The sequence below is a fragment of the Nannizzia gypsea genome, genomic scaffold, assembly GCF_000150975.2.
Source record: "Nannizzia gypsea CBS 118893 supercont1.8 genomic scaffold, whole genome shotgun sequence".
In the NCBI taxonomy this organism is placed as follows: Eukaryota; Fungi; Ascomycota; class Eurotiomycetes; order Onygenales; family Arthrodermataceae; genus Nannizzia; species Nannizzia gypsea.
The window spans coordinates 998,809-1,025,350 of record NW_003345194.1 but is presented as its reverse complement, the minus strand read 5'-3'; the positions used below and the strand labels follow the sequence as shown (position 1 = coordinate 1,025,350).

At 44.6% G+C, this 26,542-nt stretch overlaps 9 protein-coding genes across 9 annotated transcripts; 4 read left to right on the top strand and 5 right to left on the bottom strand.

Moving 5' to 3' along the window:
* Window positions 1-100: 100 nt before the first annotated feature.
* MGYG_09190 (hypothetical protein) lies at window positions 101-1,099 on the bottom strand (the record flags this gene model as incomplete). Its single annotated transcript, XM_003170005.1, has 1 exon — window positions 101-1,099. The coding sequence occupies one exon, from the start codon at window positions 1,097-1,099 to the stop codon at window positions 101-103; it is 999 nt and encodes a 332-aa protein (XP_003170053.1).
* Window positions 1,100-5,799: 4,700 nt separating this feature from the next.
* Window positions 5,800-6,787, bottom strand: MGYG_08231 (hypothetical protein; the record flags this gene model as incomplete). Its single annotated transcript, XM_003170004.1, has 4 exons — window positions 5,800-5,849; window positions 5,918-6,270; window positions 6,322-6,585; window positions 6,606-6,787. The coding sequence occupies 4 exons, from the start codon at window positions 6,785-6,787 to the stop codon at window positions 5,800-5,802; spliced, it is 849 nt and encodes a 282-aa protein (XP_003170052.1).
* A 2,003-nt stretch (window positions 6,788-8,790) lies between these two features.
* MGYG_08230 (hypothetical protein) lies at window positions 8,791-12,511 on the bottom strand (the record flags this gene model as incomplete). The annotated part of the gene is made up of 12 exons (XM_003170003.1): window positions 8,791-9,051; window positions 9,189-9,267; window positions 9,308-9,934; window positions 9,997-10,448; window positions 10,503-10,781; window positions 10,841-11,131; window positions 11,185-11,697; window positions 11,752-11,805; window positions 11,868-11,954; window positions 12,035-12,100; window positions 12,203-12,353; window positions 12,483-12,511. The coding sequence occupies 12 exons, from the start codon at window positions 12,509-12,511 to the stop codon at window positions 8,791-8,793; spliced, it is 2,889 nt and encodes a 962-aa protein (XP_003170051.1).
* A 758-nt stretch (window positions 12,512-13,269) lies between these two features.
* On the top strand, window positions 13,270-15,035 carry MGYG_08229 (hypothetical protein; the record flags this gene model as incomplete). The annotated part of the gene is made up of 6 exons (XM_003170002.1): window positions 13,270-13,369; window positions 13,438-13,513; window positions 13,591-13,736; window positions 13,832-14,169; window positions 14,250-14,612; window positions 14,703-15,035. 6 exons carry the CDS (start codon window positions 13,270-13,272, stop codon window positions 15,033-15,035), a joined length of 1,356 nt encoding a protein of 451 aa, XP_003170050.1.
* Window positions 15,036-15,614: 579 nt separating this feature from the next.
* On the bottom strand, window positions 15,615-16,622 carry MGYG_08228 (hypothetical protein; the record flags this gene model as incomplete). Its single annotated transcript, XM_003170001.1, has 3 exons — window positions 15,615-15,886; window positions 15,960-16,335; window positions 16,413-16,622. 3 exons carry the CDS (start codon window positions 16,620-16,622, stop codon window positions 15,615-15,617), a joined length of 858 nt encoding a protein of 285 aa, XP_003170049.1.
* Window positions 16,623-16,988: 366 nt separating this feature from the next.
* Window positions 16,989-18,497, top strand: MGYG_08227 (hypothetical protein; the record flags this gene model as incomplete). The annotated part of the gene is made up of 4 exons (XM_003170000.1): window positions 16,989-17,145; window positions 17,231-17,732; window positions 17,793-18,408; window positions 18,474-18,497. The coding sequence occupies 4 exons, from the start codon at window positions 16,989-16,991 to the stop codon at window positions 18,495-18,497; spliced, it is 1,299 nt and encodes a 432-aa protein (XP_003170048.1).
* Window positions 18,498-18,649: 152 nt separating this feature from the next.
* Window positions 18,650-19,681, bottom strand: MGYG_08226 (hypothetical protein; the record flags this gene model as incomplete). The annotated part of the gene is made up of 1 exon (XM_003169999.1): window positions 18,650-19,681. The coding sequence occupies one exon, from the start codon at window positions 19,679-19,681 to the stop codon at window positions 18,650-18,652; it is 1,032 nt and encodes a 343-aa protein (XP_003170047.1).
* Window positions 19,682-20,489: 808 nt separating this feature from the next.
* Window positions 20,490-22,444, top strand: MGYG_08225 (hypothetical protein; the record flags this gene model as incomplete). Its single annotated transcript, XM_003169998.1, has 6 exons — window positions 20,490-21,194; window positions 21,318-21,528; window positions 21,590-22,000; window positions 22,078-22,185; window positions 22,258-22,316; window positions 22,397-22,444. The coding sequence occupies 6 exons, from the start codon at window positions 20,490-20,492 to the stop codon at window positions 22,442-22,444; spliced, it is 1,542 nt and encodes a 513-aa protein (XP_003170046.1).
* A 2,321-nt stretch (window positions 22,445-24,765) lies between these two features.
* Window positions 24,766-26,246, top strand: MGYG_08224 (hypothetical protein; the record flags this gene model as incomplete). The annotated part of the gene is made up of 8 exons (XM_003169997.1): window positions 24,766-24,775; window positions 24,850-24,984; window positions 25,060-25,088; window positions 25,319-25,445; window positions 25,524-25,617; window positions 25,684-25,764; window positions 25,848-26,063; window positions 26,231-26,246. The coding sequence occupies 8 exons, from the start codon at window positions 24,766-24,768 to the stop codon at window positions 26,244-26,246; spliced, it is 708 nt and encodes a 235-aa protein (XP_003170045.1).
* Between the last annotated feature and the right edge of the window lie 296 nt (window positions 26,247-26,542).

Here is a 26,542-nt window from a genome sequence, read left to right as displayed (position 1 = left end):
CATCGGTGGTAAGCGACCCCTGTCGTTACAGTGCGTGGGTCTGCTCGTATGGCAAGGAGCTTGGGATTATCATTCCTTTTCTGGTCTTGTGGCCTCTCCCCTAGGAGCCTTGCTCTATCTGGGCAATCCTTTGCCATGTGCTCCTTCTTGCCACAGCCCAGGCAGAGCTTCTCCTTGAAGCGGCGTTCCCCTTTCCCTCAGGGGTAATATAGTTGAATGCACTCTTGCGTTTCTTATTTAGTTGTGTCGTCGCCGGGTCTCTATCCTGGTTTTGGCGGCGCTTGTTATCGCGAGACCCTTGGTATATTGGCTTAGGCATATCCCTCATAGCCCTGTTCCCTTTATCTTGGTCCTTCTTCCGGAGCACCGCTTCCAGCCTATAGGCTTCGGCTTTTAGCTCTTCCATGGATCCTGGCTTGCTCTGGAGTCGTTGGATTTCATGTTGCAGGTCCGGGAGAAGCTTTCCAATGGTCGAAGGCACTAGGTACTCCTCGGGCAGATCCGCTCCGTGATCGTTGCGCAGACCCTCGATATAATTAAAGAAGGACTTGACGTCTTGCTGGGGTCGCTGTCTTGCTTTATCGAACCTAAGGATGGCATTAATGCCTCGGTTGGTAGGGTGTTCGATTTGGTCTCGGCACCATTCCTTGAATCCTTCCCAGGTCCGGGGCATTGTCTGGCCAGCCTCCGCTTGGTTATGCCATTCGATCATAAGGTTCGATTTGGCCTTCCATCCTTGCCTGGCCCAGACTACCTTTGCTTCGTCTGGAATCTCCAGGAAGGTATTCTGTAGGGTGTCCTCCAGCTGGTAGAACCAGGTAGAGCATCCCCCTAGGGTGAGGTCGTCCCACGTCGGGGTCTTCACCTTTGGTAGGAGCCTTTGGTACTCCGGGCGTCGAGCCCCTTCGTCGCGTCGTTCTGGTGTGGTCTGGCGGCTACGCGCCTGCGTCTCATTGGTGAGTAACCTCTGCAGTTCCTGTCGTTCCTCTGCAGTCATGTTCGCAATTTGGTCCACCAATGAGCGTGGTTCAGCCTGCATGTCGCCTGCAGGTTGTGTCTCACCCTCCTGCAGGTGCGCACGGCTCCTTGTTGCAGTCATGTCTCCCAAGTCGTTGGGAACGGTTAGAATGTTAGACCTCTGGTACTGGGCGGTATCAGAGGTTGGTTCTCCCGTACTTGTTGGGAGAGACTGCAATGGTCCTCGATGACGGATGGGGGAATACTGTAGGGGTCCTGTTGTAACAAGACTAACCGTTGGTCCTTTCAACCCTGGGTCCCCCCAGGGTATCTATAGGACCCGGTGTTCGCTTAGGGTAGTGTGCCCTATACCCTCGGTGGGCATGGTGATTAGTCAGCTCACGGTAGCTGCTGCACCTCGTACCCTTGGTTCGACCCATGGTCGGTTCTACCAGGGGTCGGTTCCTAACAGAGAGCTTTATTAATTATAAAAATAAGAGAGACCTTAGAGGAGAATTTAGGAAAGGCTAGAGAGAACTAGATTAAGTACTATAATAGAAAATATAACTTTATAAACTTTAGGGTAGGGGACTAGGTTATACTCTTAATAAGGAATATTAAAATATAATATTTAAATAAAAAGCTTAATAGTAAAATAATAGGACTATTTATAATTAAGGAGTCTATTAGTAAATAAGTATACTACCTAATATTATGTCTATTCTATAAGATATATCCTATGTTCTACGTCTCCCTACTAGAGCTATTTAGAGAGAGGGAAGGGGAGGAACCTAACCCCCCTCTAGTAGTAGTTATAGATAACTACGAGGAATAGAAGATTAAAAAGATATTAGACTATAAAATAAGGTATAGAAAAACTTAATTTAAAATTAAGTAGCTAGATTACCCCTTAGAAGAAGCTATATAGTTTAGTAAAGTAGACCTTAAGAATATACTTAAGATCCTTAAGAAATACTAGAAAACCTTTAGAAAAGAAGATAAACTAATACTAGAATAAGAAAAACTATTAGATTATATTAACTATATAAGCCTATAAATAAAAGAGAAGAATAAACTACTTAAGGTATTAAAGGAGCTAACTACTACTAGAATACTAAGAGAAGCTAACTATTATTACTTCTTAGAGGTTTAAATAGAATATTTAGAGTAATAGACTTTATAAATAGAGGAAGGTAAATCCTCCTTACTAGAAGTAATAGAAGAAGAGACTAGAGTACCTTTAGTATAAATATTCTCTAAGGACTTAGTACTAAGGTTACTACTAGTAGTAGAGTTCTAGAACTAAATAAAGAGGTTAGTATCCCTCTATAAAAGCTAGTATTAGAATAGATTTAAGGAAAAAGAGGTATAAGGTAATATATACCTTAATAAACTACTTGAGTTAAGTAGACTAAATACTAGAAGTAAATAAAGTAGTAGAGGACCTATTTTAGTATTACTTTTTAGAGATAGGAGTCTTAATAACCCTAGTAGTAGAGCTTGAATATTTACCCTTATTAGAAGGGATACTAGAAATAGAGGAGATAATAGCTTTAAGAAGGCTATCTCTATATCTAGTAAAGGAGTTAAACTAGTATAGAAGAGGATTAAAGCTATATTAGTAGTAGTTAATAAATCTAATAAAAGTAAAAATTCTAATAGAAAGAATAATAGAAGTACTAACCCTTGTAGAGGGATAACTCTAATAAGAGGAACTAAGGGTTATAATAAAAGTAGAGATTAAAATAATAGAGGTTAAAGTAATCTAAATAAAAATAGTTTATTAAAAAAGGGTTATAAATCTTTAATTAATAGTAGCTATAATATTAGTAAAATTAGTTATAAGAATAACTTCTAAGTACTTTATATAGTTATTAAGGTCTTTATATAAGTTATAAATCTAACTAAAAATATAGCTAGTACTAATATTAATATTCTTAAAGTAGTAAAATATACTAACTTATATTAGAGTATAAAACTTATTAAGGTTATTCCTAATCTCTATTTTAAATTTAGAGGTAGGAGTACTTTTATTATAGATCTAAGAGTATAATAATATTTACTATAGAAAAGAGATATTCTCTCTAGTAACTATCTTTTAGATAGTACTAGTATTTAAATAATTATTAATCTAAGTAAGGATATTAACTAGAGTCTCTAGAGTAGTAACTATAGAAGTAGTAATAGTAGAGATAAAACTTGGGGTAGCTATAATAGAGATATTAATAGTAGTAGTAGAACTAGTAGTAAGGGTAGAATTAGTAGTAATAGTAGTAGTTATAGAAATAATAGGGCGCGAACCCCTAATCTTATAGTTAGAAAGAAGATAATTTATAATTTATACTTTTAGATTAGAAAATATAAATAAGATTAAGACTACTTAAGTAACTTAAATAAGGATAGAAATAATAGACTTAGTATCTATAATAGCTAATCTAGAGATAGTAGAAATATAACTAGTAGCTATAGTAGTAGGCTCTTTTATAGTAGAGGTAGAGGCTTTAGAGATAGTAGTTTTAGAGGTAGTAACTCTATAAGTTAGACTACTATATTTATTTTTAAAAATCTACTAGATAGTTTATAACTTTATATAGAACGTCTAAATTAATTTATCTCTATCTTTATTATTAATACCTATAATATATTTTTAATAAGCTTAGATTAGAGTATTAGCTAGTAGAGTAAGTTTAGGGTTAACCTAATAAATAGTAATAAAAGGTTAACTAAAGTATATATATTAAAATAGTAGGGAGTATCTAACTTATAATATTATATAAGTAATTTAAATATATATAATATTTATATAGAGTATCTACTTAATATATATAATTAAGCTCTAAAATTTAATTATTAGAGGGGTTTATAATAGTATAGATATTACCTAGGTATTATATATAAGGTAGGGGGGTACTATTAATAGGAAGGGAAGATATAATAATAGTTAGGAGAGAAGAATAATATAGAAAGAAATAAGGTATTAATAGTAGTTAAAGAAAGAAAAGAAGGAAAAAGGTAAAGGGAAAATTTTTAACTATAATAAAAATTAGAAGAGCTATTATTAAGTTACTACTAGGGAACTAAAAAGAGAAATATAATAGAGGAAAATTATATAGAGTATAGTAGAAGCTCTAAGTTTTTACTCTACTTTAGTATAGTTCTTTATAAAGTTTAGAGACTAAACCCCTAGGGAGAGGAATACTATTAGGAATTAACCCCTAGTAGAACTAACTATAGGTTAAACTAAGGGTATAAAGTATAGTAGCTACTATAAGTTAACTAATTACTATATCTACTAAGGGTATAGGGTATATTACTCTAAATAAATATTAGGTTCTATAAATACTCTAGAGGGATCTAGGGTTAAAAGGATTAATAATTAGTCTTATTATAATAGGACCTCTATAGTATTCCTCTATCTATTATCAAGGACTATTATAGTCTTTTCTAATAAGTAAGAGAGAACTAACCTCTAATACTACCTAGTACTAGAGGTCTAATACTAACCTATTAGAATTCCTTACCTACCTATGCTAAAAATAGGCTCTATTATATAATTCTTAGTATTCTTAGCGCTTATATAATATACTAGTAAATTCAGATCTAGTAGTATTTTTTATAGAATTTTAGCTAATTTATTCAATTTATTAGAGAGGTTTTTAAAATAGGGGTAAATATTATCCTCTATTTGACTTATAATTTTAAAAAGGCTCTAATAAATAGAATAAATTAGATAAAAATACTAGGCTTGGCATTTTTTATAGATAATTAGTAAGCCTACCTAACTACACTAGTGGATTACTAATCAGGGCTTAGCGTAGCTTTTAAATCTTGGCGTCCAATGGGCCGCCCATGGGTAGGCAGATTTTTAATTTTTGGGCTTTGGGTGGGTAGTAAAAAGGTATTTTGGGTTGGGCTATAAAATAGGCCGGCCCATTAGGGTACCTTGCCTACCCAACCCGTCCATCCGGAAGTCTACTCAGGAACTAAGGTAGGCTTTTAAAAACCGCTCAAACCCACCTATTTAACCAACCCAACCCATTCACTCATGGTTTTCACCCGCCTATACGGAAGTCTAGGTGGTTGTAATTTTTCACCTTTGGGTCTTGGGTAGTTTTAAAAGAGCTCTCTTGGGTAATAGGTCTTAGCGGTTAAAATCCATTAGACTCTAATAACCGCCTCATCCGCCTATAAGGAAGTTTAATATAAGTGCTAAGAACTTCTAATAAGTACTAATAAAACTATTAGGTAGATTAGGTAGGTAGATAGATATCTCTAAATCTACCTAAGAACTAAGATAAGTAGGTTAAAAACTACTTTTTAAATTAACTATTTAACCAAACTAACCCATTTAACCACGGTTTCTACCCGCCTATACGAAAGTCTACCGTCTGCGAAACTTGTTTTCATCCTTATATAAGAGAAGAGTTATATACTTCCGCTCTCCTTTTCAACTCTATATATAGCTAAAATTTATCCCGTACCCATATTTATACAAAGGTCTCCGCACAGGGTTGCGGCGTTGAGTACATAGATAACGATTGTAGTGATAAAACCCGCAAACCCTTCAGCATGTATTTGAAATGCCAGCGGCTTGAATACCCACAGAGTATTTTGTTTATTACGATTAAGCCTGCATAGTATGATATTGCTGCTGCCTATCTGAAAACTCTGACCCCGCCCACTGAGAAGATACATTCTTTTCAGGGATATTTGTGTCCTATTCATTGTTCAATTCAAGGCAGTTAGTGTAGATTCTAGACCCCTGGAATGATGCACCTCGTTGCGGACACGTAGATGAAAATATATGCTATTTCCTCCTTGTTTGCTAGGCAACATTCATCTTCAGCCAGCCACAAGCTTTGAAGTACCAACGAAAGACAAAAGAGTCCATACTATACTAAGCGTGGGTGCATTAAGTAGATGTTTCGGTCTTACAATCAAAGCCATACCATTAGTATACCTGGCATTATTGCCATGACTGCAAGACAAGATAGCTGCCACCAGTTTTGAAGGTCCGCAGCGCGACTGTTACCGGCACTGGCACTCCCTCCATATTGCGACACTGAGGGAAATGGGGATGATGTGGTGGTCGAGGGGTTAAATCGTGAAGTTGTTCTGGTCGATGTTCTGGATGCCAGAGCAGTTGCAGCTGGGGGAGTATAAAATGACATTGTCTCGGTTTCTTCAGCAAGTGAAGAACTGGCTTCCGCGCTGTTGGTGGCATACACTGAGATCAGGGTTGATGTTTCATATATAGTCGACGTGATGATGGTGATGTCGGTGTAAAAGTAACTCCAGTACGACCTTTCTCGGCTGTCAGCTAACTACTCCCGTTCATTCTTTAGCTTGTAGAAGCGAACTCACCAAGTAACGGTCCATGTATACCACTCATACTCCACAGAGGTACCACCTGTTATCGTAGCCGAGGTAGTGGATTCTTCTGTAGACGGTGTAGGTGTAGGTGATGCAGAAGATGGCGCAGGGGAAGATCCATTGGTCGCTGTGCCGCCATCTTGCTTGTCATCGCCGCCGCCAGAGCTCCAGTCACAGCTGTCATATCGTGGGTCATTTGGGTTGTAGCACTTCTTCGAGTCGCCGGGGCATTCTCTGTAACCGCTACCGAAGCAGCTTTGGCAGGTAACACCTACGCCAGAGCAATAGTCCGTGTTTCCGCTAGAGCTCCCCACAGGAAGACATCCCTTTTCTCCACTGTCATATTTGACACAACGCTGGCCTTTAGGACAATACTTTCCACCATTGCAGCACTCGCCGTCAAGGGGATAGCAGTTGTTGTTCCCGCAGCAGCCATATCCACTTGGGCAACTTCCATTTGGGCAGCATACTTCGCTTTCGTCCCTCAAGCAGTGGCCATAGGTATAGCAGCAAGTTTTCCCGGTCGGGCAGCATCCAATGCCTGGTTGATGGTGGTGGTTAGTCCGGGATAAAAGACGACTGGCATAACTATACAGATGGTGAGACGTACCGGTACAATATTGCAAGCCTGCATCGCAGGTAAGCTGACGAGGAAGCAGAATAGCACGGTCTTGGAGCACTGGTTGCAATGGCTCCGTCGCTGGCATCAAAGCGGCCGGTAGAGGCGCAAGAGACTTTATACCAGGTACCGGTGACCTCGCGACGAGATCCAAGGCAAAGCCCAGAGCTGGGAGAACCAGGCAAGACACCAACAGTGATTGTTTGCGCGCCATATTAACAAGCAGTCCTGTGAGGGATAATGGATATATTGAAGGCTCTCTGTAGGATAACTATGGGTGGGAATATTCCGCTTGAGCAAGCCGTCTATGGGCTGGGTATAAATAGGTCTGCGGACACACTCTGGATATTAACTCCGCGGCCCTCCATGAGACGCGATGCCGCCATGGCCATTATTACTCGCACAAGCCCAAGCTGTGATTTCGTATTCTCCGGTCACATCTCGCTGTTGTCGTTCAAAGAAATACGAGCTCCGCCAGCCCAACTCATAGCAAAGAGGCTGTGCGGGAAACAGACAAAGGTCGCAGAGTTTCGAGCAACAAAACTACTGTACGGAGGTAGTTACAATATAGAGCAAGACTATTTCTCATTGCTCCGCGTATAAAACTCGCGAGTTGTTTCAGCTGGGTAGATTCGAGGAGGCTGTCCTGGTGTTGCTCATCTTTCTGGTCTCCCTCTGTGACGGGTCGTTCGCAGGCGGAGGAAGAAGTGGTGTAGCTGGTTAACTAGTACAGCCAAAGAGCAAAGCAAGCTGCTGCAACACTTGGGCGTGAATACGAGCATGAGGCTGCGGCTCTGCATGGCTGGCCTTGGTGGAATGGCGGGATGGTCGTATCTTATGGCATCTTGCATGCATCCAGGGGAGTTCGGTGTAATATTAACTAGACCAAGCGCCACCATCAGCACTAACTAGTCAGTATTCGAGAGAAGTAACAAGTTAGGTAGCCTACCAGGAGATTGAACGAGAAAAGAAAGAAAAAGAAAAGATCGAAGAAAGATAAAACAACTCATACATAACTAACCAACTACCATCCATGTCAGCGTCTCTCTGGCCGGATATGGAGCAGGGTTGTTTATATATAGATATCTAGGCACATGGCCAGTGCCCTCCCTGTCCCCGTTCTCGAGTCCCTCGAGGCAGGATTGACCATTTTCCAGGCCTTATGTCACAGATACAAGTTGATCTTCTGCTCTATGTACAGCAGCTGAGAATAGGTAACTAATGGGGGAGGTCTACAAAAGACACACAAGGCTAAAACATATTCAAAGTTATCTCTTGGGTTGAACAGCTTCTGTAGACGATAATCGTCAACTTCTATTTAGTAGACACTGGTATTTACAATCCCTGGATTAGCTTTTCTAACAAGACTTGTGGTGGGATACTCCCTTATTGGTTCTGGTTACGGGTGACCCTTTGGCAGGTGAAAGATGCCTCTTGCTGCGGGAAATGCCATCTTCCATTATCTACTAACTAATTTCAATATATAGTTAATTAATTACAGGTTGGCAATAGGGGCCAGGCGTACGCCCTTAGTGATAGTTACCATCTTAATCTTCTATAGTGTCTTGTACATTATAACTACTCGTGAATAACGATTATTATATAGGGAGCCATATGTGGTAACCAGGTATCTATCCCAATCCACATCCAAATGGTAAGGCACATACACGCCTAAATTTTTAAAGGCTATTCTCAACCTCCACCTTTTCTATTTCTAGCACGCAGTCTACTTCTATTAACTGAAGTTGTAACTACGATAAAATAGTGGATAAAAGGAGGTAGTATTTATAGATATTGACCCTAGAATATATCTCTGACTAAATACATGCATTCGTTCGTAGTTATGCCGCTACAATATCTCCCTTTTTGAACGGCCTTTTCAAACCGAGGCGGATCCTAGGTAAAAAGTGCATTCGAGATGTGCACTGTGATTGCATGCGGAGAACAGTCTCGCGATAGAATGTACCGGTTGTGACATCGTAGGAGCAAGCAATTGCGCGCTTCATACCTCCTTCAGAACCTCCAATAAGTAGTACAGTTGGAGGATGGACCGCTTTGAATAGTGTAACTGTCATTGATAGAGTGTCGACAAGGGTGAAAATCTATAGAGACGTATTAGGTTAGTAATCTCATAGAAATCACGTTCGTCTGAATAACCACTAGTTATCCTTGACCACAAGGCAATATAATTTCATCATTTACAAGGGAGGAAGACTTGCCTTCATTTCGCCCATCTCACTTTTGCTATGATCCTTTGCAGACCTTGGAGTTTCGTGGTGACGACAAACTCGGTCAGACTCTTGCATATCCTTACAATCCTTACAGCTGCTGACAGGATCAATAGCATGCACCATATACGTGTTGATTGTGTCATTTGCGAATTGTCTCTCTCGGCTTCCATGGGGGGCATGAGACCGCCTCTCAAAGCATTCCTGGCCCTCCTGGTGACGGGACAATGGTGAACCGATAACACTCCATGATAGCCGGGTAGGCCTACCCCCAAACAACTTCTTCTCGATCACATCGAGAGGAACATAACCTTCGATTCCGAATAGGCATGGCTCAACATTCCAGACCTTGTCACCGTAGGCTTTCCAGATATAATACGGCGACGGAAGTTGAAATAAGAAGAGAGACAGGGGAATAAGCACAGGCCCTATTGTAGGAATACCAGCGAGAATGAGGGCAACCAAAAAGAAAATCGGCCCAATGAGTGCCAAGAACTTGAAGAACAAGCGTCTGAGTCTTAATCTATGGTATATCTGAACGGGGGTAAAACCGGACCATTGGATTGTGGCCCCCTTGCAGTTGTCAACGATAACAGTGTCGTTCTCCCCGACTCCACATATTTGCGTCTCTGGATGAATGTCCCATAGGGTTGATTTGTATTGATCTGTCATCATCTCCCATGGCTCATCTAGTTTGTTTGGAAGAAGGCAGATTAGACGCTCCATAAAGCGGTCATTATCCTGAGGAAGCGATAGTCTAAAGGTACCATTAGCAGAGTGAAGAAATGAACATCAGAATTAAATCTAGCCTATCCTTACCTAGCGAATGCCTGAAACGAGGTATCCTCTCGGTTAATCGGGGGCCGGATCCTGAGCAGGCCCATCATTGCATAACTGCGATCACCTGGGTAACACTCGCCAAAATTCCTGTCCATAAGACATTCGAATATAATCTTCACTAGCTCCAGGCGGGAAAGATGGAGGCTGGAGTAGTGCTCAAGGAGCTGTCTTGAACATAAGGCGTCACTCCACGCATGATAAGGAAATTGGCTCTTCTGAATTCTCTCCAATAAGACCATATCGGAGAGCGTTTTCGCACCCAAATCATAGCGCGTGACAGAAACGAAATCCCCTTTGCTAAGTATAATTTCTGGCAGTGTCCAGACTCGCTTGCCCCATTCTCGTAATGGATTTGCTGTCAAATGGCGTGGGTTGCCGGCGATCACGATTATATGTTCTGCACCCCGGATAATATCACTTATGCTATACGTCTGTATCGAAGTGTTAGTAAAGAATATGCGGCACTATACCCTAGTTGACCTTACATCGTGGTCCGCTAAATAGCCTCGTAAAACGTTATCAGGGTCGCTTTGGTTGTTGAGAATTTGGTCTTGTCCATTGTGGTCAACGTAACAATTTATCGGCATACACATTTGGGCAAGCCAAAATGCCTTCGGCTTTCTAGACGGTTCCATAATTGTATCACGGTACTGAACAGTAGCTTCCCTAGCCAATGCAGTTAGGAGATTTTTTGCCTTCTTATCTTCAGAATCGAAGTGTTCCGCAGTATAAGCGATAAAGACATAGGGCGGGCAGTTCTCGTCCTAGCCAGATCGTAAGTAGCTTTCTAAGTGCCTCCACAACGTGAACTCAAGAGACATACATGCTTTACAAAACGGGTTTCATAACCTTTGCTCTCCTCAGTTAGATAGGCCAACATTCGAGGCCGAAAGCTTCGATAGACGGCGTGCGAACGAGACCTCAAAGGGTTTTGATATTCTCGTTCATGGTAAAATGGAGCCCAAGACGGATCATATTGCCGCTCCCGGGCAGTCGATGGCTTATTTTCCAGAAAGTTTCGCGCTAGACGAGGGTAACGAAACCCTTTATAAGAACAGTTTGCGTAAAAGGAGGGGTGTTTCCCATCCGGAGGGGAGGGTTTGGGGATGAAGACCTATTTGTGGCTATTTAGCATAAATTCAAGCTTAAATATAAGAGCAAACTTACAGCACCCAACAATCCAGCGACGGCAGGTATCCATAGAGCCAGCAGAGAAGCCCAGTCATTAGTTGTATACAATGCCGGATAGGGCCTCCGCTCACTCGGAATCCTGCTGAACGGGAGAAGTGCTACAAAAAGTGACTTCGGAGCAACGTTCCGAATCACAGTTCGATCCCATGTACTGTTTTTTAGTTCGCAGACAGAGTCTGGGGCCTGGACACATAGCTTCTCCAACGTCCCTGTTGAGGGATTCATTATGCATTCGAAAGGTTGGGATAGGTTGAATGTCATGCCTAGGCCATCGACTGCCACAAACGGTTGTTGTGTTTTCTTGTAGGCTTTACCGGCTGGATAATATAGACGAGGCTTCGGTCTCCATCTCAAATTCCAAGTCCCACTGGCTTGCACAAGCGCCGACCAGAATCCACGGCTGTCGTCAAATTGCGTGCTTGTGGTGCTTTCAGACTGCAGGCTACCAGGATTGATAATAAGACCCTCTTCGTCCGTTTGGGGGATCATCTTGCTGCGGAGTCAGGCTTCTCTGTGAGTATTATTAAGACGGGAGTCCTTTACGGCGGTTCGTAGCTTCGTGGGAGCGGGATGAACCTCCTGAAGATGGTTGGGTTCCTATTAATGTATGGTCAGTCAATGATAACGTCGGTGCAGGGCGCCTCAATGAATTGGTTTACCTCCTTGCGGACCTCTCGTGCTATGACCTCCTCCCGTGCTATGTCCTGTAGAGCCACCCGAAGCAGTCTTTTCCTTCGCCAAATTATCTAGGAGGTCTTCCTAGACGGAAGGATTAGCCACTCGAGACTCAGCTTGCCTATACGGCCATAGGAATGGGGGAGTATACAAAAGCTTTTGCTAAACTCTCCGCGTTAGGGTCGTGGTGGCCGCCGTGATATGGGGGCTTGTCCGCCTATTAAAGCTGATTAGTTTCTGCATCAGATACTCTGGCAGTAGGTAGGGCAACTGACCATATAGTAAATGTAGAGATAAACACGTCGTTGTCAACAAATACTTGGGCTCCAGAATATTGAAAGAGTCTGAATTGTCTATCTATAATTTGGTCGGACAAGAGATCAGGTAGGAAGTATATATAGTAATTTTCTTTCCTAGTGAATGGCACGTAAACGGAACCATCTTGAATGTGTGCCCCTTGGATCATGGTCCTATATTCATCAGTAACTAAATTAACCGGTTTAGCGTTCCCGCAAGCCTGCAAGGCATCCAAGGCGTCCAGAAAGATGGGAGATGGTAGGGAAAAGAGGACAAGGGTAAGCCCGATGCGGCCAATATACTCGACGCTGTCATGCATGAAGAAGGACATGATAACGGTGTTAACGGATAGCCAAGGCCACGCCTGAGCATGATAACTCCCCAGCGGCGTTCAGGCACATTAGAATGGTGTCAATCTAAGAAGCCTGTTCCAAGACTTCGTGCTCAAGCCTTTGATGTATGCAGGGGTTTAATGTCACTTTTCTCTAGCCATAGCCATACATATCACCCTCCTAGCTATTAGAGCCATGCGTGCAAAAACTGGCGCCGCCTTTGTATAGTCTCCTGATTAAATCCAAGAGACTTGTGGTCCTATAGAAGAAGAAGAAGGACTATTTGCACATTCGTGCTTGACAATTGACACTCATATGGGTATGCTTCCCCTGCTTATGCGCCCAATTCGACCCTTGTCACTGGGACCATGTCGTTGTTTGGGGCATGCCTGCTGGTGGTGATATATGTATAACAGCACGGTACGCACACAGCTTGAACTTGAGGATCGTCCCGTGTATCATGCATGCACCTCGTATCAACCATGCATCACAGCCAACCTGTCCGTTTTAACCTATGAAATCGTTTATTCGAATGTGATCAAACGCGGGAATCTCGCGGCCTCAGCCTCGTCAACTTGACCCTTTCTTTAAGGACGACGGGGACCTACTTTGCTGGCTGAGATTGAGGTAACCTAGGTTTCACTGTGAATTATCCTTAGTATTAGCTACGATCACTTGTTGCTGTCCTTGGCAGAGCAAGAAGGGGCTTGCATGGGGAAGCAAGGGAGGCTAAGAATGTGAAGCAGAGACGCTAACCATGACAACACTCGCAGAAAATCCTACCCATATCGAGAAACTGGAGGCAAGAGAGGTCGCTGAAAAATCTGCCACCTTTCATGTGTTTCAGTGGCATCAGGGTGAGAGAGCAGTAATACATAATCAGCGCACTCGAGAGCCGGCTTAACCAGCTAACCCGATAATAAAGGACGGGACTTCGAGTTTTCAAAAGTCCATGATGTAACGGATTTGCCCCTGCTGGGCAATTGTGACTTGACAGTGATGTGAGTTGAGTGCACAGCTAGCTCCGACATAGGCAGCCTCAATGTAACGGAGCAGAGAGAACTAACAAAGGCCCCAGCGCGGCACCCTTCGATAGCCCCAGTACAATCCCTGATTTCCGAGTGCTGGTAGAACGGTATGAAATTCCAAGCGGATTTGTGTTGGAGAGACTGCAAGGAGTGACGCACTCCTTTGGTGCGTCGCTAGCCAAAGACGGGTCGCAAAGTGAGTAGCCAAATAACCCTCCAAGACCTTGAAGAAATTCATTCTATGTAGCCTGGCTTCGGGGACTTGGACATCATCTAAACTCTTTGAACCAGCGGTATGGATGCATTTCCTTTGCACGGCGTCTTCCCCCGATGCCGAAAACGCAGAGTGGCTCAAGTCCGCGGCTGTCCTAAAATGGTCAACATCAACAGCCAAAAGTCAAAAACCCAATAACCAAGATGAAAAGCACGCGAAGGCTCCTGTTACTCTCATATGTTTTCGGCCGATGGAGGGTATCTGTGAGCGACTGTTCCACCTCGCACGAGAATCCAATTGGGGAGATGTCCTTCAAGATCCGTATCTATTGCTAGATATGGTGTATGAATCATGGTATCTCCGTCTGGACGAGAGTGCGTGGAAGACGAATAATTTCTGTCAGAATATCGAAAAGGTACGCCGCCGGTCACTCCCTCGCTGTGAGTCGGTAGCAGATGAAACTGATGAGCATGAGCGCCTCCAACTCGCCGGCAGGATGCTTTCAAAGGCTCAAGAGACCTTGACGCTACTTTCCCAGGCCCACCAGTCGTCGATCTCTACTATGTCCACACCATTGCCAAAAATGCGATCTTCGTGCTAGAGGCGGTTGATGCCACGCTTCGGTCGCTCGACGCAGCCATCGCACATCACCAGGAGCTATCATCTAGCGTCTCTTGCCCACAAAAGAAGAAGAAGAAGAAAAGGAAGAAAGGTTATCTGGTGGATGGCATATCAAATACACGGCCCCCGATATGGAGAGCCACGCAAGGCATCCTGTTGCACCGCAGGGAGCTTTTCCAGGCGACCAAATTGCGCACCATTAGTGTTGAAAAGCGGCTGACGAACATCATAAACCTTGTATGCTTTTTTTTTCTATGCCCAAAGGCTCGATCCCGTAGCTAAATAACTAGTAGTTACCGGCTGCTGACTTATTGTTGATCTTAACAGGCTTTCAACGTTGATGCTATGCGAAACAGCCGCATAACACAACGCGACAGTTATAGCTTGAAGGCACTCTCACTGGTTGCCACCGTTTTTCTCCCTATTTCGACCGTGGCCACAGTATTTAGCACGCCGTTCTTCGAAGCTTCTGGTCCGTCGACATCTCCCCAGTCTAGCGATATTCAAGGAGGGGAAACCCTTCTTGTCAACCGCAAGTTTTGGCTTCTATGGGCTATCTCGATGCCTATCAGTGTAGCCTTGATTTTCGGCTGGTGGTTCTGGGTAAAGGGGGCTCATACTATGAGGACAAGGCCGGAAAAAGACGTTGAAAGCGGATAAGTAGACCGTATCAGAGCCCGAAATGATAGTTATCAAGGTAATATAGTAAGAGTACGAGGTACCTAGGTGGTTATGTACATACGGGATCGAACTCTATAAGGAAGCTATATTATTTGGGTAGTTACTTAGCTAAAGTGATGGCTGAAAACTTGATCTCTTCTTTACCACCCTTTGCTTTTCCTCTTACTCTTGTTGTCGCGCTTGATACCAAGGATTTTTGTGGGCGTCGACCTCTGGCTGCTTGACATGCTTTCCGCCCTAATACACCAGCGCCATCAGCTCGCCCGCCCTGGCTGGCGCCAGCGGACCAAAGTGTACGATACGCAGTTGTCTATCTAACGGCTAAGATGCCGGTAAAGTTAACTATAAAGCCCTTCTCTAGCTGCAAGGCAAGCCCCATATAACCACTAGTTAGGGCTGGGTGTAGCTTCTCAAGCAATGGGTTGGGTTTGTATTGTATTTTGACCAAGTTTCCAATTCGCTCCAACCAGAATTCATTCAGAAGCCAGCCGGAAATTCACCCACGTGACTGCGAACGTCGGCTGTGATAGAAGAGAAAGTGTACTCCGTAGAATCTTCCTATTTTTTGAGCTCGCCTACAACGGCTTTGATACCTTTCTTGATGCCTCGTATCAGCTCAATGCCGCACTCTTCGCTCGTATGAGCCGTGAACTGGCCCTGCTTGACTGTTCCCAGCTCAGTAATCTGCCCGTTGCTCTTCACTTTCACCAGCGCGCCTCCCGACATCAGAGCACATATTTCCAGGGATCCATCTTCCTGTGGGATGGCGATGAAGCTGACGATCTGTTCGCTGCGATTGGCGCTTGGGTAAGTGAAGCAAACGCCTTCGTCTATAGGTTGGCCGCTTGTTAGCTTCTGCCTTCAAAGTGGAAGAAGAAGGGTCGTTGGCTTATAGCTGGGTACCTTTCCATTCTCCGAGTCCAGGGCTCGCTGCAACGAGATGATGAATTCGCCCGTCACGGTGGACATACAGCAGGTTCACGGTGCCGTCGCCTGGCAGCACGGCCTGATGCGGCGTCCCAGGCTCCAAATCCGCTGGCAATGGAGGTAGGGGCTCAAGTCTCTCCCCGTCCGTTGCTCTGTACGCTTGCAGTCCATTTTCTGGACCCTCGAATATCACGATCTCACCCCACGGGCTGAGGCAACCACTTATTCGGCCCGATGGGTGAACGGTCAACTCTCCTTTACCATTATACTCAACCTCGCTCCATTCCTCTTCGTCTGGGTCGTATCGATACCATTGAAGGACGTTCTCCTTGCCGACGAAGAAAATGTTTCGCTGAGACTTAATGTTGAGTGTTAGGACATTATACCATTCTGCCTAGCTACCTATGTGAGCCGGGTCTGTATGCTCACCTCCTCTTCACCCAAAAGGTACAGAGCTGGTGTATCTTTCCGCACATCACTCGCAACAAACACTTGATCTGCGATCTCAGTCCCCGTCCAGAGCTTTTCGACCAAATCACTGTCTTCCTCTGATACTAGGAAAACCCCGAGCTGGTCATTTGCGAAGGCTCCTGCAGCGGCAAGGAGATAGTGAACGAAGTCTTGGGGCGTAAAGTCCATACTTCTTCTTTGATCGTACTTAGCCTTAGGAGTCAACAGAAGAAAAGGCTCGAAACTGTCTCTTTTGTTCCTTAATCCTGTCCCGCTGCGTTCTTAGCGCGTGCTTGGATCAGCTCAGCCTCCCCACCCGTATATATTACAAAGGTGCGGGGACTATTCTCCTAGGGGATGCCCATGAAGAGCTCCGCGGGCTCCCGTTGGGCATGAAACAGGGCTACCAATCGTACCCCACGATTGTCTTTCACTCTGAATACAACTGTAATACATAGCATAAATAATCGCGAACCCGAGCGCAAAGGGTTCCAAGTTGATTTGCCTTTAGCACGAAGTGATGAAGATACTATCACTTTTCTAACCATGCCAGCTATGTCTCCTCCTGTGTCTCTCCGCTTGGACCCAGATCTCATTGATCCTGGCTGGGATGCTCTACCCAACGATGGGGGTGTCACTGGCGGGCTCTCGTTTGCTTCAACACAGATACGCAATAGCTGGATTGTCAGACTTGATTTCAGGCAAAATTCGAGTTCGTCTCATATTCATTTTTTCTCATTTCGCAACATAACCAATCTCAGGTCGCCTCATATACTTGCTTACATTGGCCCGTATAGCACCGAAAGGAGAGCAGAGCCACGGAACTGGATTCTATATCAATATCCCAGATACCAGAGCCCACGTTATTCTTACTGCTGCGCATAATCTTGTTGATAAGGGGGGGAAGCGGTCTCAGGATCTGCAGTTTTACGATCCCTTCCAAGCGGCCATTATTAAGCCCGGAGATCTGGACATCTTTATATCCCCTTCATATATGTCAAGTATGCCACGGCCACAGACCGGAGCTGATTTTGGAGCAATCCGTGTGCCCAGCAGCACGTCCAATCCTCGCGGGTTTGGGTTTTCTTTGAAACTTGCTGAAGAAAGACTGCGTGATAAAAGCCTACAGGTTTGTGGATTCCCCTCGGACTCGACTCGACCTGAACCAGATACCAGCTCTGGGGAATGCAAGCGCTCGGATCCGACTATCCTGGAATACAAAATAAACACGGCAAAAGGGTTCAGTGGGGCGCCAGTATTCATGCCGTTTAAGGACCATGATACGGTTGTTGGTATTCAGTGCGTCTGGCTTTAGTTATATAACTACCACACCGAGTCAAGCTGATGAATATTTCTTAGCACAAACGGGAGTGATCCTCGTTATGGAAATAGCAAGGCATGCCGGGTTAATGAGAGGGCCTTGGAGCAAATCTTCCGCTGGTTAGGAGTAGGCTATGAGAAGAAGGCTCTCAGAGTCTTTCCCTCCAAAGACGCTCCTCCTGAGGGTCTATATCTTCGTTTTCCCCCATACGAGCGCTATGGCTGGGTCCGCCTGGGAGAGAAAGGCCTTGAAACAACTTTTGATATCTTCCCAGCCTACGCACCCACATCGAATCTACCCCAAAAACCCACTTATGTATTTCGGTTCCGACAACCACGGGGATGGCCTCAGGCCAGAAAGGACGAGCGATGGGTACTCTGGGATTTTGTGAGGGACGTCGTGACACTGACCGATAAACTACAAGACTGCTGTTTCCCCCGTATCGAGCCAAAAAAGAAATCAAAGAAGAATCCGACAAATAATTCCGAGGTGTTTCGTATTGTGCTACCGAGTAAGGATCCGGATAACCCTGCGGGTATAGGCTACCTTGTTGAATTTTGCATGAGGAACAATATGCTTATACCAGAGGATATTGCGATGGGGGAGATGGATACACCAGAGGTGGGGTTTGTGAGGCGTAATAAACCTGTCAAGGTATGTTTCAAGGAAGTTATTTATCTATTTCATTTTGGATTTAGACTAACAAGGAATGTTTTTAGTTCACTGATATGTGTTTCGAATGAACGGCTTTAAACCAGGAACCGTGCTTAATGAACCTCCATCTACATACAACCTCAGATCCTTTGATTTTGAATTATGTGTCATTTGTACATGATATCGCCCGACATTGAAGATGGACTCAAATGTTTACTCTCTATTCCGTCAAATATTATGGTTACGTCTGGCCGGACCCCCTAAGTCCATGGGTTAGGCTCCCCATGTATCTCTTGAATGAGCGTATTCCCCTATGTATTATAAAGTACTGCAAATTCTGCAAACTCCGCAGTTTCCACGACCCTATTATCTTGTGACAGCGTGGAATCAGTGCACGTCCGGCAATGAACCCACTGTCTATCAGAATCACAATCCCCGCGACAAACGGGATCAGCTGGCCGGGGACCAGGAGGTCGTTTAAAGGTGATAGGCGGTTCCAGTGCAGCGTGAGTTCCACCGCCAATATCACCAAAATCCAAGTTATCCATCTCAAGGCATGGATATATGGGCGCATCCCATCCTTTTCCCATCCAAGGATATCCTCTATCCGCTCAATGGCCCTCTGAACCCCCTCCCCCGTCCTCCCATCTATATAGCACTCCCACACAACAACCGTAATCCGCAAGATACTCCACGCAAATCGCAATGATGTGGCTGCATCAATCACACAGTACACCAGTGCAAGATACCTAAACCATCCATCGAGCCTTACCGGTGCAAAAAAGAACACCAGGTTTTTCGTGCCCAACAGTGGCAGCCTTTTCACCAACACCGCGAACGTCCACAATAGCGCCGCACATACCCCTAGTTCTGTCAGTAGGAGGGCCATCAGTCCTATCAGTTCCCCGACAATCGTCCGTGAATTCATTAGTGTCGATTTGGCTGTAAGTGACAGACTGATCACCATCAGCAGTATGATGATACTTTCCGCGGCACTGAATCTGGCATGCGCCGCGAATCCGAACCACGATGCAAGAATAGCGAGCGTGATTGAGCCCGAAGCTATTTTGAGACCCTTGCCATGTTCGTTTTTGGGCTTTTGATCATCGCTAGTGATGATATTGGTGTCCTCAACCTCGTCGGGCCCGTAGTTGTAGAGTATCATCCCCAGGCCTTGTAGATAGAACCCGACACGCACGCCCAAACCATAAAGATCTTGGGCTGCCTCAGGGCTGCCGATTGTGATTTCTCCGCGGTTCGACAAGGCTGACATTCTGGGTAGAGGCTGGGTATATGCCGTGTGCCAGAGGTGAGGCTTTGAAGAGTAGGGAAAGTGGGAAGTACTTTACAAAGAACTAATATACAGGGTGAGGGAGGGAGCAGGGGGGTTGTTACATTCAATAGGGCCGGTGGAAGATTTATTGGTCGAACAAGTCACAAACGAGTGCCATCTGGCATATATTCTAGCAGATCATGTCGGCTAACGGTTAAAGAGCCTCCTACTCCAAGGCTTCGGGCGTATAACTGACGTGGCGGACAGCATGGCGGGCAGCCAGCCTGGCATGCAATAGAATAACTAATCAGACTCGATCGATGACAGCATGGATGGATGGATGCCTGATAATTAACAGCACGTCACCAGGGCCAGTCTTAAATGAATTTCAATCTTCTCTGCAGGCACCCAATCTCTTTCCACCCATTTATGCAGCGTGACATCAAATAATGAAAGTATGGTGCCTGCGACCCCGAGCAGCCATGAGCTTGGTACAACCGTGCTCAACATGAACACACAGCACAATCCACCCTTTCTACCTAAGTAACATTGGTAGGTGAAGAGATGGAGGGGTGCAACTTTTAGGGGCTAATAGTGAGTGTTGAGGAAAGGGAAAAAGAGTGTGCCACATACCAACATGATTATAACTATATAAGAGGGAGATGTAGAAGACAAAGAGCCTACATCAACCACATATACCCACAGAGCCCTACTACACATTTGGCTATACGCTTCTACTACGTCTTCGTTTGTTATAGTGATCTACATCAACACGCAATTCACTTATTCCTTGATACTACCAACGACAATGGCAACCCTCTACAAGTTAGCACAATTCGGCAAGCTCACCAAGGAGGATATGACCAACAAGCAAATCATGCACGGCCTGAATGCGGTTGACCCCGTAACAAAGCTCACTCCCCTCGGCGTTGCAGTTTGGTTCTCCCATGTCAAAACAATCGGACTGCTGCTCAAGAACGGAGCCAATCCCGACGGAAAAGATCCCAACGGTACCGCTCGCGATGTACGCCCGCCGCTCTGGGTTGCAGCCGCAAAGTCCAAAGAGAGAGTAGGAACCATGATGCAACTCCTCCTGAACGCTGGAGCAGACCCGAATATAGTCTCTCCCTTCGATGGAGACTCGTCCCCTCTCCTCAAAGCGGTGCAGACGTACAAATACCCTCCCTTAATCAGCGCACTGGTAGACAAGGGTGCAAACCCGGACCAGGCAAACGGTCTGGGACAAACACCCAGGCGCATCGCGGAGGACCGCAATGATCGTGATACGGTAAAGGCGCTGCGGAAACGAAAGGAGCGCTCGCTAGGACGGCTCCACTGGGTTGGCGTGATTGTTAGCGTCGTAGTGGGCGTGGTTGCGTGGGTGAATGCATTCGTCATGGTCGCTGTGGTTGGCGCTGGGGGCGCTGTGGCTGCTGCAGCCCCGTATGTAACGCAGGTGATTAAGAGGAGGTTCCAGATGAGTGGGAGTTTTGTGAAGAATGTTTGGCCAGAGGTGAGTATGTAAGTCGGTTCACATCCGGCGCCTTTTTCTGAGCCTGATATCATATGATGATTATGAAAGGACCTGGGGTGTCCAGGAGTCAAGCTATAGCTGCTGAACAATCGGTTGGTATAGAATCTGAAACAACGCGAGCCCAAAGAAGAGTTCAAGAAAGATGCGAAAGAATTCATCAAGGAGAACAAGCTGAACGAGTTCTTCCCGCCCAATGACCCATTTCTGCAGACGGTGGTTGATAAAGCCACGGAGCTGGAGGCCAGCCCGGACAACACCCTAGACACAAAGGACTTGGCCCGGTTAGCCCTCTACCAACCAGTCATGTATTGTGGTGGGTATATCCCGAGTCTAGATAACCAATTTGATAAATTGATGGCTAACCCCAGAGACAGATGACAGTGGTTCCATGAACAAGGATAACCGAGCCAAGCACCAAATCGATATCGTCGAGCGTATTGCGAGCATTGCCACACGCATTATCCCTGATGATGAAGGCGTAAAGGTCCGGTTCATCAACCGCAACACAGATATCATGATTTATAAACGGAATCTTGATGAGCTCGGACCAATCATGGGAAGGCAGTCTCCCTACGGACCAACGGAGATGGGCACGTATCTTAGAAGCAAGGTCCTTGATCCACTTGTGTATCAGCCGCTGGCAACAAAGAGCCTGAAGCGACCAGTTCTTGTCTCCATCATCACGGATGGTCGTCCAGAGGGCGGGCGTGAAAAAACTGATACACTAAAGAAAACGATCCTTGAATGCGGAAAACGCTTGGAGGCGGCTGGGTATGATCGAAAAGGTAAGGAGAACGAATGAATGAACCAACAGTCATCCGGCATCTTCAAAAGCTCCTCTGCTAACGAACGAGCCGAGCAGTGGTCCGCTTTCAGATTAGCCAAATTGGGTATGACGAGAATGCAAGAGACTTTCTGGAGTCTCTAACGCGTGAAGATGAATTGCTGGATGTTTTGTACTGCACAACTGGTGAGTAGGAGGATGTTGGCCCGTCTTTCTCAGCCATGAGTCCTAAAGCGCGAATTGACACTCATTACGCAGACCGATTGGACGAGGAGTTTGCGAAACTCCAGAATAATGAGGCTCGGCTTGAGCAATGGGTAAGCCTGTTCTTCCGTATGTTAGAAAGTAGTCTGCCTGCCACTGACAATGTTTCCTTCGTCTCTTTTCCGCCTGATAGCTCCTCCGGCTCTTGATGGGGCCGATCACGAATGCGCACCAGGGTTAGACGGGACTTGCTAGTCACTTCATGATCATTAGTTATGGTTAAATTTTCAAATCATGGTGCTGAGGATGCCGCATGTGTGGTGTGATATCATCGCCAGTCACTCACCCACCTGGGTCTGCTAACGAATTTTCCTTTATTTAGCATGATTTTGTGTATGCATTGCCTATTTTTAAATATATCCATGAATATTATTCCTTGCGAAATTCAGTTGAAGTCGCGGCGATAGGGTAACTATGGAACCGTGATGAGGATCGATAAATAAACCGCAACCTTGGTATAAAATCGGATGTCAAGGGCAGAGAGTATAGGGTGTATTGCGTAGGTGTGAGCCCGTCATTCTCTTGTATCTCTCACGTTTACGACTTCAGATGCTTCAATATAGCCTGAATTGCTCCTCGACTCAAGGTACTGGGAACAAGAATGGCAGGCTGACACCAGAACACGCGAGGCACCTAACTACTAGTTATCAGGAAAAACTGCCCTGGAATGGCTGCGCGCTCGGTATTCGACTCTATGGAGAACCGAGTCAGTATCACACGTAGAGCCTCGTAAACAACCGATGCAGGCACCCCGTAACTCGATAACCGGAGAAGTGAACTGACATGGACGGAGTTGGAGAAAGATGAAGAAAATTTGAGGTGTTGTCCAAAACTAATAACTAGTTAACTAGTTATTTGAGCAGCTCGTATTCAAAAAGCCAACATCCTAGCAATTGGCCAAGGCAGATAGTTAACTAACTGGACGCCTGGCAGCCTCGTTATCTCGTACATGTACATGGGACTTGATGCTTGCTTTGTTGGCTTCCTTGCTGTTTCTTCTTATACCGAAGCAACTGTGAGGATCTTTAGTTAACTAACTAGTTATTGGGCAAGTTTGCTTGCCACGAATTCAACTGTTTACGGAGTACCAGAGACAACCTGGACAATAGTTATACCAACAAAGACGCAGCTATATGAAATAGCAAGCAGCCGCATTCTGACTTATTCTACGGAGTAACTAATGACCTAGACTCTGGATAAGTACGGGGTGGTCAGACTTCCGTATATTCCCTGCAAATAAGTATCCACTTCCTGGCCATGTATCACAGCTGCGCTGCATCACAAGGGTAACTAAATGCTTACTTGCTTCCTTTTTCTATGCAAGATGCAGAGATTCTCCGCGGCCTTCTATATACTGTTTATTCAGCCTCATGCTCATTCTTGCCATGAGATGGTATTTATATCAACCCAGCGAGTGGTTATAGTGGGTGTCATCTCTATCCCGTTGTGTCTCTTTCGGGATAGCAAGTTATTGTGGTAGGAAGACATGCGTTCCATTCACAAGGCCATAACGGTGCTGGTAGCAACCTCTGTCAGCTTGTCTGTCAGCTTGTTTGTAGCTAGTGTGCGCGGGTCTTATCTAGAAGGTATGTTTTAGCCTTTCTTGCTGCTTTGGCCATTGAAATGACGCTGGTAACCAGTTATATTACACCAGAGCATGGCGTTGAGCATTGATATACTCATTAGTTAAACCACTGGACCTTGATAAACCACACCTCTACCAACCCCAGCACGAAGATCTTCTGGGGATTACAAACCTCGCGAACCAGCTTTCCAGCATAGATACCCGCACATTCAGCGACAGCAGCCTTAATAGACGGCAACAGCGCACGTGTGAACCAGGATACAGCCTCGTCAGTTTGATTTCGAGAGAGGGAATTACTTCAATAACCAGAATTTCCATATTGCTAACTGTAGCCCTAGTACCCTAATAACGTCCATTACAAGCAGGCCAGTAATTTTTACTACCCCCAAGGCCTAGTATCATATCCAATAGGGTCGAAATATTATACCGATACTAAAACTTGTGCATTAAGCAGATATAACTGCTGCCCGGGTCAGCTATTTTCTTATCCAAATAGAAGTAAATATTATCCTCAGGGGGTGTACGTTTGTCTATTTTCTTCCTTAATACTATTAAAGTAGCTCTCTCTCTCTATTTGTGCCGATTAACTGATTTCCTATAAGGCGAAACTACGCTCTCCCAGGAGGCACTTATTGCGGTATAGGGTCCTGCAGAGCTAGTAAAACATACTATAGGGGAAAGGGTTACGCATCAAAAAATAATACTTATTGCGGAGACAAATATCAGTATCCTAAGAGCTCGAAGTACTATATCGATAAGGATAGAGATTATTATTATACGCCAACCTACGTTCCGTCCCTCATTTTTCCATACCTTAAAGGCTTCTTTAATAAGGTGTGTATTCTAGCTTTGCCTTCAGAATATTAAAAAATGGGCAGAAGCTGATTTTAACTACCCCTTAGAAGATATATAAGAGCATGTATAGAGGTAAGACTATGCTTACTAAAGGAAGAAAAGCAATATCCTACTTTCTGTATATCTAGTGGTTAACTTTGTACTAGGTCTCGCTGCAAGTAGTCGTACTAACAATGCCTACACTAATATCATGACACTAGAGACAGCAACGGGGAGAGCATTAAGGAGGATCAAGGCCCGCAGAAGGAGAGATGCACGCTATACAGGGAGCCGCAGGATTAGTATATCCGACCCTCTTGCCTCCATCTTTATATATAGCTCTTCTAACAAGTGGACTATTTATTTCCTTTCATTAGGATACCCACCCGGCTATAGTTGCGATGAGGTGAGCCCATCAACTGCTTTATAGATAGGAAATATTATACTTACTATAAAATCGGGCGTGCGCAACAATAGTATCCCTTTAGTAAACATCTTCCTCCTGTGTATACCCTGCGAACTTCACTAATATCTCACACTTTCACAGCCTTAACTATAGAGGGTAGCAGCGGTGCCGGAGTTATATGTGTGCCACGCGAGCAGAACGACTAGCAAGGAATTTATTATAGCTCTTAGCTCCAGGAGAGCCTCAACAGTAGCCAACTAAAACGCGGCGGTCAATTCAGGATAAAAATAAAAGGACTAGACTATTTAAAGTTCTCTCGAAGTATTAAGAGCCCTATTCTAAAAAGCGATAGTAATCGTGAGTAGCCTCTCATCCTACCTATTCCATGCTTTTTTAGTTTATCAATATCTAACCCAATTTGTTTGACATATATAGTCACCGTACTCTCATCTAAGATATTTAGGAATTATTCAGATAGAAATAACGCTCTACTCATTCCAGTTACTACTAACGATAGTATCTCGGGGCAGTAAGTTAACCTTAAATCGCCATCTAGGGGATATTCTTTTCTCGCCTAATACCAAAACTCTTATAGGTATAAAATTGACTATACCCTGGCAAAAGGGAGTTTGATCTCTGGCGCAGTGATCGATAGTGAAGGAGAAAAACTCACGACGTAAGTTTATGTATCAGTGATATATATACACCCACCCAATCATATCCGGGCTAACCAGCTAAAATGTCGATATATCTATATAGTATTAGCTCCCTCACTGCCAGCAGCTCAGGTTCCACATCATTTAAACTGGATGAGGAAGACCTAGGCGACATGACTTTGCTGGGCTGGATTAATAATACTGGCGATATACAGCTAAATTACACAGTCTCATTACCGCAGTCACAGCCATCGTCTTCTCCGGGTAGAACCTCGCGGCCAACGGCAAGTGCACCGGCCGCTAGCGGAGCTGTCCGCCCGTAGGTACTGCAATGCCGGCAGCCCACTGATATACTGCTGGTAGGCATAGGCATGGCTATTACATTGATACTTCTCAAAGGATTTTAAGAGAATCTTTAGATGGTAGGAAGCTATAATATAAGGTGCCGGTATTAACTCTCAATAGCTTCATTGTATTGCTTAGTAGGTCGGTTATTAGTTAGCCCTGTTGACTAATTTGTTACCGTAGCTAGACCAGGTTATCTCTATAGGGTCCTGCGGCTCCTGCGAAACCGTCAATGATTGATCTATATAAAGTTTGTATTATCTATTTTGTTAGTTAATTTATATCTTAAAGAAATCTCTATATAACTATTAACTCTATTTCAACGTTTTACTATTCGAAATTTAATATTGGTATATTCATAATATCTTTTGAAGTTACATACTCGAGATGTATTGTGTAGACCTAGGTGGGGTATCCCGTGATCTACACCCCGCCCGCCCGCCCGCCCGCCCT